General features: G+C 35.7%; 1 protein-coding gene across 2 annotated transcripts in view; it reads left to right on the top strand.

The window, feature by feature from the left end:
* The window catches only part of TTC28 (tetratricopeptide repeat domain 28), a gene marked incomplete at its 5' end in the record, with an annotated part of 153,820 nt that overhangs the window by 1,578 nt on the left and 138,865 nt on the right, over nt 1–13,377 (top strand). For both annotated transcript variants that reach the window (XR_014618912.1, XM_084297011.1), the window contains one exon: nt 4,739–5,017. Coding sequence is in view for 1 of the 2 variants with exons in the window: in XM_084297011.1 (XP_084153137.1) it covers nt 4,739–5,017 (279 nt within the window). The remainder of the gene's footprint in view (nt 1–4,738; nt 5,018–13,377) is intronic.

The following is a 13,377-nucleotide window of genomic DNA, read 5'->3' as shown; positions in this document are numbered from 1 at the left end:
CTGTTGTACTATCTAAACCTTAGTTTTCTAGAGGTGAAATCTTCTGCTGCAGTAGTATCAGTCTGCATGTATATTTCTGCTAAATACTGATCAAGCCATGTTTCCTGGCTTCTTCACTGTATTTTGCCATGTTATCACCCTCTTGCCTTTGCCTGAATGCCAGTTACTAACATTCCTACCGGGTAGGTCACTGGTGATAGGAATGCTGTAACAAGAGACTGAAGGTAAAGTGCCTGCTTGCCCATAGGTGAGCGTTTTTATTGATATGCTTACAAACGTGTACTGGTAAGTGGCTTGTGTCTACTCAGAGAAGAAAGCAGTCATGCTACAGCAGTTGAATGACTTGTTGCAGATGACAAAATTCTGGGAGGGTGTACACTTGCTTCTGTACCAGCTCCTCCTGAAGTGTCTCTCCTGTTCAGACCTGGCTTTTGCTTCTTGTTGATTTATCTATTCGTCATTAGTGTGTCTGTCTGCCTGTGGCTAGCTGACAGTTCAGACTCCTCACTAATAATGAAATTTACAATTCGGTTATTATTCACAATTCAAGATTTTATGCTCCCTTTAGCTTGTATTCAATCTTTTTCTTATGTTAATGGTAGATCATTTGGATAGCCATAGGTGCTTCTTTGACTCTAGGAGGTCAACTTTTATTACTTTTCTGTGTGTCAATGTCATATTCGCTATCTCTTATTGAGAAAATGGGCTCCTTTCTGCTTTAATTTCTCTTTCTTCTTTGTCTTAGTTTTTCTATTACTATATATATTCTCTGTACTGTCTTCACTCTGTTTCTCCTATTCTTTAAGAACTTCCACACTTTCACGTTCTTCCTTCTAAAAGATTGATAGTAACATACTTTATGTAGATGCTGAAAGGATTCTGTCCCTTATCTATAAGATGAATCTCTAATGAGATTAGTAGGGACCTGTAAAATTTGTACTTCTGAGTTTGTTTTAGGCTTTCAGCATGCTCAGACACAAAAGTGAATTTGCATTCATTGATTTACTTCTGAAGGTTATCACTGAAACCAGTGAAGCTAGAACCCTAAGTATTCCCTACTCTGTCTGTTGTGCAAACTGCATAAATGGACTGTGCAAGGCAGATGTTGCCTATATCCTGTATGTTTCACATTATTGTGCTAAAGTTTCAGTAAATATATGCTATGTTCCAGCTGCTTTTATAGTGGAAGTATTCTGAATATACAAAACTTAATAATATCTACATCTTATTGCTAGAATATTTTTTTTTCCTTCTAGCATTTTCTGAGTTAAAATATTTGTATTAAATTTAATAAGCTATTCAGTATTTTAGTTCCTTAAATATGCTTAATGGAAAAGTTTGCAGAGCGAGGGTAACTGGTGATTTATATGAGAAAAGCTGACTTTTCAAATTTCATGACAAAGTACCGCAAGAACAAAATCAAATATATAGCAATCCTGCTTATCATTAGTAACAAACGATATGAATTTACTGAACGTTCAAGATACATATGTAATCTGGTGTTCAGTAGCTTTCTATGAATTTCTTTCATGTTCTTAATACTTTTTTTTTTGAGTCTATTATCAGTATTGTTCTTTGTAACACCTGGGATGATTCTGTATTTTAACTATACCACATGTATAAGTTTTACTTCATTTGTTTTTCTTTTATCTTCTGCCTGTTTGACGCCTCTCTGTTCCTGTAAGGAATAGTGGATAATTGTTCCCTTTACCTTTGCTATGCTTTTCTTCATTTTATAGACCTATGACTTGCTTTTTTCAATTATTTTTTAAGTTTTCTAGTCTTAGACTCTCTGTATTTTGGAGATTCATCCACATCTGGTTATCTGTTACCCATCTCCTACCTTTTCTGCTTATGTACTTTTATATTCTTGTCCCGTGGTGGTGGGAACAAAACTGCAAATGGTATTTAAAATGCAGTTCTTTCTACAGATTTAGAATGTCACAATTGTTTCCTCTTTCTTCTTTCTTTTACTGCTCTCTTTGACTGGTCACGACTACTGAGACTTTCTTTCCTTGAGAATTTTTCAGAGGTGTCTAGAAAGTCTTTTGTGAGGGATAAGGGTAGATTTAGGGCCAGTTATTGCAATAACAGCTAAGGATTTTTTCTTCCATCACTTTGCAGTTACTGACACCGGTTGTCATCTTCTGTTTATTTGCCGGAATATGCTGAAGATTGATCTGTGTTCTGGGCAGATAGTTTTAACATTTGGCTACTATTTTGTTTAATTAGGGTGCAGTTTCAGTAGCAAACATGCATGCTGCACGAGCAGTCTGAATTTGATCTCTGAGAAGCCCAGAAAGTTGTGTGCCACTTTCAGAAAATGAAATTGCCAGTGTCTTGAATTCATTAGGCAAATTTGCCCAGAAATTTGTGAATGACATCCATGCTTTGCACATTCCCATCTTTTCTCTCTCTAACATCCTTGCCAATATAACTTTGTATACGTTTCCTTTCCAATCCTGATGACTGATATATATATATGGTCAGGAAACATGAGCAGACACCTATGGAAGAGGCAGCAGGATACCATTTCAGAGTTTAGATGAATTGTCTACATTGGTTGTTAATTCTTCGGAGTAAGGTGAAACATGCCCTTTACCCTGTATGTGTCTGACTAGTGGTACACTGGGGAAAATTCCTCCTAATAAACCCTGCATGTAACTGACTGAGGCTTTGAAATTTATTTTCCTGCAGTGAATCAACTCTCCGTGTAAATCATGGTGTTTCTGGGCTATTACCTGAGCCATTCCTCGCACATGGGTATTTCTTGGCTCCATTTCTCTCTGGTATGCCCTACCATCTGTGGCTTTCTGGCAACTAATTAGCTTTCTCGAGGTTTCCTAATGTTTGGTCTCGAACAACTGCTCATGTGTAATAGTTGCTAGAACTTCATATTCTGTTTTTGCAGCTTCTCAGGAAAAGTCAAACTGACCATGTGATAAAGTTTGTGGTCACATACACACTTACAAATGTGTGAGTGATCACGCTGCTTGTCATGAAGTGACATGTCCCCCTCAGTTGTTTGGGCTGTTGCTCAAAGTAGGGCAATCTACCTGCTAGTACTTCAGAATATATGAAGCTGCTGTTTGAAGCTGCTGTTTCTAAAGTTGATTGAAGTAGCAGATAAGTCACCCAGTGCTTTTTAAAGGTATATGGCATATTGAATTAATTTTCAAGGGTGCAGAAATTTGATTTTTATAGTTTTTGGTTAGTTTCAATTTAGACAGGACAAGAAATGCAAAGGAGATTTGAGATGGATATTAGAAAAAATAGTTTCAAGATGAAAAACATGAAGCAGCTGAAATGGGATTTCCCAAGGAAAACAAGGAGACAGGTTGAGTAGAGAAGTTTAGAAATAGTTTGGACAAACAGCTGTCAGAAAAAAAATTGAGTAGGAAGGAAAAGGAATCATAAGGAAAAGCAGAGATCAGTAGTTTCTAATTTATTGCTTTTTTGGTTGTTGTTGTTTGACTTGGAAAAAAAAAAAAAGAAAAAGCCCGGAGGCCTTTATTGATACTTGAGACAGGAAGTCAATTTGCAGCTTGCTTCCCTTTCCACCTGAAAATGTGACTCGGCTTACTCTGGTAATGTATTTAAGCCTGGCAATTGTTGTGTTGTGGTAACAATGTGATATTCTTAATCTTTTTCTGTCTGCAGAACTAAACGTGGATAATACCTATTTCAACTATAGTTGAAATCTGTAGTCTGATCCTTTAATGACTACTTCCAAGTTTTGTGTTTCCATATATATATGTTACCTGTTGCCAAGTACAGTTACTGTCATTCATAACTGTCTTTTAATCAGAGTTGTACAGTGGTATTCTTGATGAATTGTTGAGGCTCTTTGAGAGACAATAGGGAATACATGACAGAAACAGTTGTTGACTGTTAATGACTGGTTGAGGAAACTAAAGAATGTTGAAAATTAGATGAGGAGAAAGGGTATACCAAAATCAATGGAACTAGGACTTTCTGCAGCTCATTTTACATCTTTTAGAGTTTTTCAATTAAAAGACTTAAAACAGTTTTTCTTAATTATTTTCTTTTGCCCGATTGATTTTGAGAATTCTGGGAGGGGGCTCTGCAGTGATGTCTCTTCCATTGCTAACATAAACTGTATGCCCTGCTAATCTCTGCAAGTATACCCAGTTCCACAGACTCATCCTTCTCTTCCCACTTAGGAACAATTTGCAGCTTGCAGTTGGCTGGCTGTAGAGGTTTGTGAGCACATGTACCAGTGTAAGTTCTTTGGTTTGTAAACAATTTATACATTCTTCTGTTTGTGCATGCACGTACTTCTCTATGATCTATGTATTGGATGGATATACTACCATCATCTTCTCATTCATACCTGCCATGTTTTCCAATAAACATTTTTACCTTGGGATTATGCTTGGTGTTGTAGAATCAAATCGTATGGCTGAGGAGCAAAATCTTGTGGAGTATAGAATACGAAAATAGGCAACTAGTCTTATGCCTGAAAAAGGTAGTATGTCTTCTGGAAGATACCCTTCATATGGAATATGTTTTCTAAGGCTCTTTTTTGCTGCTTCTGTACCAAAAAAAAGACAAATAATGAACAATTAAAAAAAAAAAAAAGTGATTCTGAATTCAGAATTTATTCTGCATTAATAGTGATGGCTTTAATTTCTTCTATAGTGTCCATAGAACACTTTTTTTCTCTTTTTCTGAGTAGCATTTCTCACCATTTACATGTAATTCCCCTCTTCCACAGATCTCTTTCTTTGGATCAAAATCTTTTGGAAGAAGAAGTCCTGACAGCCCCATGTTGAGCAAAGCTGAATTTGTTGAGAAAGTTCGACAGAGCAACCAGGCTTGCCATGATGGTGATTTTCATACAGCTATTGTGTTGTACAATGAGGCTCTGGGAGTTGATCCTCAGAACTGCATTCTTTACAGTAACCGCTCAGCAGCCTACATGAAAATCCAACAGTATGACAAGGCCCTGGATGATGCAATCAAAGCACGACTTCTGAATCCCAAATGGCCAAAGGTAAGAAAGTATTACTTTTCTGGGGAAATAATAACTCCACCAGGAATATGTACGTATTACTAACGTAATGTAGACAACTGCAAATACTTCTATATTAATGGCTGCTTTTGCTAAAAGCTGCAGATAATAATAATTTGTGTTTAAAAGTTGTTTAATTTGAATTTCCTGCTGGCTATTAAACTGTTCTCTGTGTTTGGGGTATGATTCTATCTTACTACTTTAAACTAGCATCAATTTTTGGTTGTGAAGACCAGACGTCTCTTTTAAAAGTAGTCAGCTTTGAGTAGCATCCAGGAACATTTTTCTTGTGAAGTTCATTGAGGTGTAGCATGGAGATTCTTATTAATAATGGAGCAATAAAGTCTTTCAAAATAGCGTTCAAAGAGTTTTTGTGTATATTGTGGATAATCATTTTAAGAAATGCATACCTCAGCATTCTTAGTAAGATCTGATTATGCAAGGAAACCTTTTGTAGAGTAGGTGCTGTTGGTTGCCTGTTTCTTCTGAGACTGCTTCCCACTAGCTGCTGTTGATAGCTTCAGTAATTCTGACTGTTGGCTAGTACAGAGCCATCCGTTTAGATGCCAATTAATTTTAGCAGAATGTACTCCAGATTCCATTTCTCCTATCAATCTCTCACACAGTATTACTAGTCACTTTAGCTACAGATGCAATTTAAGACCAGATTTATTGCCCAGATTCCTCTCCTCAGAAATTATGTCAGGTAGCAAGCATAACGTTCTCCATCAGCTGGAGTCCAAACTATTGAAGTTATGTTTCCTTTTATATATAAACGGATCACCGGAAGTCCTGTATTCTTTTTTTCAGTTGTTTATTAGCTTCTAGAAAAAAACATGCCTCCCTGTCCCCACCCCATCTTTTGGTAAAAAGTTGTTATCTTAAATTTAGAATATATTGAAACAGGAAACTGTACTTTTATACTCTTAAGTTTTTGTTTGTTTCTTTTTTTTTAAGACCAAAAAACTGCTTAAATAAAATGTTATTGAAAGTGTTTTCTAAGGCTCTCCCACTCATAATCACAAAAGGAAGACCATGGACCAGGGAAAGGCCTTCCCTTTTGTTGATTCTGTTTTTTGGGTTTGCCATCTTGCATTGCAGCACTTTTATTTTTCACATTTGATTTTCATGTTCAACCATTGTACTTTTATTTTTTTTCACTTTTATACCAGTACTTAATCTTTCTCCAAGAGTTTTAGTACATTCTCCCTGTTGTTTGTACTAAGCATCTACAATTTACAGTTTGTATCAGTTCACGTAAGCAAGAAACTCCTGCTTTGGTAGGGTGATGACTTACAACCTTGTAAGCTTCTTTTTTTCCTTTTTTATTTTTAAATATCATTAACTTCTGTCTTATGTTACAGAATATCATAAATTTTACGTAGTTTATGTGAAGGACTGTTAAAAAAAGAAAATTGCATTATTTTTCTCAGTCTCTTGATTTCCAGGTCAGCTGTCTGAATACAAGAAGTTAGAGCATAAAAACAGTGGTATATTTGTATAGTTTTGTATCTTATTTTTAAGAAGTCTGGTAGTGATTTGCTATAGAGCTCACTTAGATGAAAAGTTATGAAAAGACTTCATAAAAGAATATTTTCAAAATATGAATCGCAGACAGTTGTACAACAAAACCTTTGAAATGAATCACTGGAATAGATTTGTGGATCAAAACAGAAAATAAGATGGAATAGTAGATTTACTAGCTAAAGGCTGGCTGTGCTAAATGAAGACATTGTTATCAGTCTATCAAATACAGAAATAATATGTATAGATCCATCACTAAGATGGAACACTAAAAAACAAACAAACCAAAACAAAACCATTTTTTAACATAAGTGAGACTCTTGTTTCAGAGAAAACCAGAAAAATGTATTAAATTAAAACTTACTGAATTTTATTAGGACTTACTGATTTAAAAACATGAAATAGCAAAAATAGAATTAAGATAGTTACTGTTAAGCATCCACCTGACCTTGAACAAACTCTATTTCTTTGTTTATTCTTTTTTGTGTGAAAAGACAAGGAGGTACTTTTACAGGAAATTATTTGAGCCTTTTTGTTGGAAAAAGCAGTGGAAGACTTAAAGGTTGTTGTTATAGCATATCTGTTCTTGCTTTATTGAATCAATATGTAAAGGATATCTTGCTCCATGACACAAAAAGTTTGTATCCTTGGAAGGTTACTATCAGTGAAAAATAAAAAAGTCAATGTAGCTTTTGCAGTTTTTTTTGTCCTGTGTGAAGGACAATTTATTTCTCTTTACATGTCCTTTCATGTTCTTTGTCAGTGTGCATTTTTTTTCCCCAGTTCTCCGAGTTATTTAAGTGAAAAAAGCAATTTTTTAAAATAGTTTTCTTTGTTTCAAATAGTGTATGACTAGGAAGGGCATATTGGGAGTCAAAGTTATTAAACTATCTATCTTGAGATAGAACTGGAACTTTATCTTTTTTTAAGGATTATTTTTTTTTTTTTGTATGGCTTTTATTCTCAATGTCATCGGAAAGTTTACCTTTTATTCCTTAAGAAGTTAGGATATTTTTCACCAGTATGTTTTGTTAAAGGATATCATTGTACGGATATGGCAGTGAAAACCGGTTCAGTGATAAAAAGCTAGATGAATAGACTTAATGTTCATAGTGGTGACAGAACTAAGTTTAGTACTCTTTCACTGCATTTGCAATTATTTAACAGTTGAACTAAATAGACATATAAGTTAAAATACTAGTTACGATGAATAGAACTGAAATACTGAAATCTGTTGGTGATTTTTTTTTCCTGTTTAGAATTAATTTATTGTAATTAAGTTTCCATAAATTATCAGCAAGAGCAAAGAAAGGGGTCAATATCTGGAAAGACTGAACTTCTTCTCAAAATCATATGCCTACTAATGCTGAAAACCACACCTCTTAGCTAAGCTATATTAATTTTTGGAGCTATTACCTGAGAAGGGGTGATTGTCTACTTTCAATGCATCAGCCATAGCAACTGCCTGAGTGTTATTATTGTATGTCAGTGCAAAAGATAAGCACTGATTAACTGTCATTACCAGTATGAGATGACTATTTATCTGTTTGTAGATGGTGATGGATTCTGCATCTCTCTTGAATGAGCTGGATTTTACACAGGGCATTTTTGGGGGGAGCACAATTCTGTGAGAAGGAGACTGAAAATTGCTGGTACAGTAGAGGAGTTTTGGCATTCACAGTAGCTGGAGCTCTTGGGTAACTCTTCTTCTTTTATGGAAAAAGCACAGAGGAATCTTCGTTTCTTTTTTTATTATTATTATTATTTTGTTGAAGGACACAAATATAAAAGAGCTTTCTGCCTGAACTGGAAAACAACTTTCTGTGAGATGAGCCAGAGGCAAGCAGATAGTCCTGACTACTGAGGGGTGTTGTTGTTTTGTGTCCCTCCCTCCTGTTTTGCTGGCAAATAAATAGGGTGGCTTCCCTTCCACCACCATACAGTTGCTCTCCTCTGAGACTACTTTGTGAAATACCAGTCATCTCTGTTTCAGTGGTATCAGTGGGAATGCCAGGTAGCATTAATGTGCTTCCTCAACTGTTTCTGGTTATTGGGAGCAGTGCTTATCCAACAGAGATGTTTTGGAAGTCACAGCAGAGACAGGAGATCCTGGTAAGGAGGAAGTTAAGTTTGGGTGGTATGTTTTCCCCATTTAAACAACTAGGTTTTCTAAAATGCGTATTTGTATTTTTATTACACAATTCTTTTTTTTATTTTTATTTTTAACAGGAAAAAGTGTGCTTTGAGGGCTAATTAACTAATCAGATATTTTTTGAACACAGAAATGTTCAGGTTGTATTGTACTTCTGAAAACAGAAAGTATGCAATGGTGCTTATAAAGTTGTTATGGATCTAGATGATTGTTAGTCAAATAGTTTATGGTGGTGTGCCTACATAGTACAGGGAAGTTTGTGTGTGTGTGTGAGGCTTGTCAGCATGAGATAGCAGGACGGCACTGTCTGAAGTTGGAATGCTTATGTGGCATATTTCAATATCAAAATGTGCTTTATAATTATTTTATAATTCTGTTTGGTTCCTTTTGATAGAATGTAGTTAGGAAAATTTGAAACATGCATCCAAAACCTAAGCAATTTTATTAATTAGCCAGAAGAGGGAGCTTAACAGATGTAGCTCATAATTTCCATGAAAAATCTGAGTTTTAAATACAGAACCCAGTCTCCTTTCTCTTAAGGAGTTCAAAACTGGATAGCTTTTGAATCCAAGTTTTCTGAGATTGAAGTTACTAGTTGTATGGTTTGTTTTTTTATTATTAATCTTTATCTTGGGTATGCAATTTGTTATTATTTACTTTGCTAATTTTGTTAGCAGCGCATCTACAATTCTAATGGGGAATATCACAACTGGAATCTTGCATGTATTCGTAATAAATATATCTTTGTCCTGTAATCAAGGCAATCCATTAAGATGATCCATACCTCAAAGGATGGCAAACATAAACAAAATAAAAAGCACGGTGAAATAAATCTGTGAAATGGGAAAACAGAAAGGAAGAAAGTGTTTGCTTTTGCTTTCAAACACAGTTGTTTCACCTTGAGTTTTCATACAACTTCTATTTCTAGTCAAGGTCCTGAGTTAACTCAAGTTTTGATGCTCCCCACACCCCCCAGGTCTCCCAAAATATTTTTCATGAGATCCTAACTGTGAGCATTTGTTTTGAACACTACAAAATGTTCCTGAAAAGTGACATGACTTTGTTTACCTTCTTTCTGCACCACTAGGGCACACTAGTGTACTATATGCCCAGAACAAGCTCTTAGAGATATATGCTCCCATTGCAATTATGTTCCTGTGAACTTAAGAAATAAAAAAGACTACATTATGTGCCTGAAAGTCTTTATCTTAACACAGTGTGCCTCTCCCAGCCTTGAAATCGGTCTGTAGCAGATCAGAATAATTTGCTAAAAGTCTTATGTTGTGTGACTGTTTGTTTCAATGGTACATAAAACTAATGTTTTTAGTGTTTGAGAGGATTGGCTTGTAAGTCTTACTATTTTCAAAATACTTTGTGTAAATATCATTGAGAAATTGAAAGATAACAGAATATTTCAGGAATTAAGTAGTATTTTGGGAATACCCACAGGCAAATCAGATTAGGCTCATTTTGTTCTTTTGATGTCATGCCAAATGGTTTTGTTTGTTTTGCTGTTGTTCTGGCCCTAGAGAATTTTTATTCAGTTACTCAAGCTGCACAACTCTGAAAAGAATCCTAGACATGGTAAATGAAAAATAAGGGATATATTCTGTTACTCTGACATCTGAACAGTCTCTGCTTGGTTCTTGGTGGTGTTACGGATTTAGGTTTTATTCTGTTTTTATCCTCAAATTAATGAAAGACATACTGTGGCTTAACTGGTTTAGATTTGGGTCTAATTCTGTTAAAATTTGGATTTCACTAGTAGTCGCAAATGTATAGTAATTCATGCTTCAGATATAGAAAAATAGCTGGTCTCAGTGTTATGATAGCTAATATGTATGTATTGAAATGTCTACTTCTAATAAGAAAACAAAAACAATACTATAAGGTACATTTTTACTAACCCTCAAGTAAAACTGTTCCACTACGGGTTGTAGGGTTAGCTTTGGAAAGTCTCTTAAGACTCGTGGCATAATTTTAGTTGCCTAACTAAACATTTCTTGGATTTTTGACTGTTTTTTACTAATGTATGCTATAGACAAACAAGCCTATTAAAAGTGCAACACAATTTTTGTTTTTGAGATAATCTTGAGATAATTTTGAGATAATTTTGATCTTCATGATGAATAGGTAGAATGTTTGTTTTTACAAATGTACAGGTGTAAGCTGAGACTGAATACTTCCTTGAGTCAAGTTTAGAGATGTTAGCTTATCTCACGTACTGAAATGAATTTTGCTTATTATGGGGGTGCAGCAGTCTTGCAGCTTGAGGATGCTCTCTTCTGCTTGTGTCAGTGACAAAGCTGTGCTTGATTCTGATCATGTATGGTTGTGCTGAGATGTACTGTTGTTATTTGGAATCATGATTTTCAGTTCACATTTTGAGATGGTATCTGATGTATACTTAAGCATAGTCACTTAAGAATTTGCTGCAAGTTTACATACTGTGACTGTTTTTGTAGCAGTAAATACAGAGATGTTCTGATTGCGTACTTGGGCAGTGCTTCGTTTCCAAAGTCTGAGTCACACAGTAATTGCCAGGGACAGTTTTGCCTTTAAGATTTGTTATATTTAACTTTGTTTGCTTTTTTTTTTTTTTTTTTTTTTCTTATAGCAACATTAAACCAAACTTTCCAAACAAAGAAAACAAACTTGTCTAGTATGCATTTTGCAAGCCACCAAAGGCACACAGCCTAGATTATATTCATACCAAAAGAATCGTTCTATAACTTAACTTTTAAAAACAAACAAACAAAAATCTGTAGTGTGCACAGAGCTTAATAGTAAATGTTATTGTAGCTTTGTCTAAGTATTGTGGAATTTCCTAACTGCAGAAGTGCTTTCTGCATGTGATGAACTGGGGAAGGAGAGATTAAAAAGAAAATCTGTAATGGGAAATCACAGCCTTAGAGGCATATATGGGCATTTGATTAAGGTAATCTGTGTCAAGGTGTCAGCAAAGGAAGTAATATGACATAATGCTGCAATGTTTTTTTTCCTTTAGTATTCAAAGGGCATAACAGGGGGAAAAAAAAAAAAAAAAAGCTGCCTTTATTGAAAATAAGTGAACTCTTACATCATTCCAGTTCTCAGACTACAGGAAAAAGTGGCAAATGTGGCAGAGTAAGAATAAATTTGCATATGTCTTTATATGTAATTAAGAAGAATAGGAGGAGGTTTTAAGCACTCTCAGGGTTATCTTGATTTTATTTCTGAGTTTTGTGTGAGTAGAAGGATGTTGACTGAACAACTTAGTAACACCATCCTATTTGAAGCCCCAGATACTGGTGTTTGAGTATTAGTGTTCCATGAAGGGCACAACAGGTTGCTGAATGAGAGAGGGCCAACTTAGCTAACATTTTTGAAAGACATGTCTCAGCAGTGGTCTGTGATTGCGTGCAACTGTTTAAGCTGCACAATGGATCAAAACTTTGTTTCTCAAAACAGTGGCATTTTTCATGTCAAACTGTTCTTCAGCTGTTAGAGAAAAGGTAAATACTCTGAAGAATTTAACTGACACAAAACGAATGCACTACGTGTATGCAATCTGAAAGTAACGACTCCCACTTTTAATCAGGCACAAGTTTCTCTTACTGGTCTTTGTCTACCTCCTCTGCTTCATTTAAAAATGTGGCTTTCTATGTGTGGATGGAGAAGAAATCTGAAAGGCAAAATAGAAAGAGGAGGGGATTTTGAACCATGAGGCCTTTGGGTATTTGAAATGCAGAAGGATTTTAGATATTGTCATGTAACTGTAAGGGAATTCAGCAAAATAGCTTGCATGGGTATTTTCTTAACTCACTCCAGCTGTTGATCATGTGACTAGCCCGTTTAAAAAGAAAAGGGACATTTGCTCATCCTCTTGTAATTCTGACTGCTTGCATATCTTTAGAAATTTACCCACATGCTGTAGCAATCTGTAACCACCTCAAATTTTCTCTAAGAACTGCAAGTAAAATGCCCACCCTCAGTCGTGTGTAAAATTTTTAAGCAAAGAATGTGACTTGACCATGTAATGTTTTTCATGAATAGGCCTCTTGTTTTTAATTTGATGAGCAAGGAACTTTCCAGTCCTGTCCTCCTGCTTACAATCTGTTTTTAATTTGGAGAAAGATGCATTCCATTTTTTTCAGGCACAAAACTGCTTAACAGATTCTTTTGGCTTTGCTAGAACTTGATGTGTTATGTTATCCTGAGATTTGTGCGTTTGTTTTTATCTTACCATCTCACAGAATCACAGCACAACTGAAGCTGAAAGGACCTCTGGACATCCTCTAGTCCAGCCTCCACTGCTGAAAGCAGGTCTGGCTAGAGGAAGTTGTCCAGGACAATTGTCCAGTTGGGTTTTGAATATTTCTGTGGATGGAGACTCCACAACCTGTCTGGGCAACTTGTTCCAGTGTTTGACCACCTTTACACACACATACACACAAAAAGTTTCTTGTATAGCAGTTTGTATCCATTGTCTCTGGTCCATTCACTGAACACCACTGAGAAGAACCTGGTTCCATCTTCTTTGTTGTCCCCCTGTCCGGTGTTCATACACATTAGTAAGATGTGCTCCTCCACTGCACCTTCTCCAGATTAAACGACTGGAGGTGCCAGCCTCTGCTCCTATGACCGATACGCCAATCCCTTAGTCATCTTTGTGGCCTTTTTGCTG

Source organism: Netta rufina, assembly GCF_964035555.1.
Source record: "Netta rufina genome assembly, chromosome: 17".
NCBI lineage: Eukaryota > Metazoa > Chordata > Aves > Anseriformes > Anatidae > Netta > Netta rufina.
Note: the sequence above shows the minus strand (reverse complement) of the source record. Positions and strands in the feature narration are given on the sequence as shown.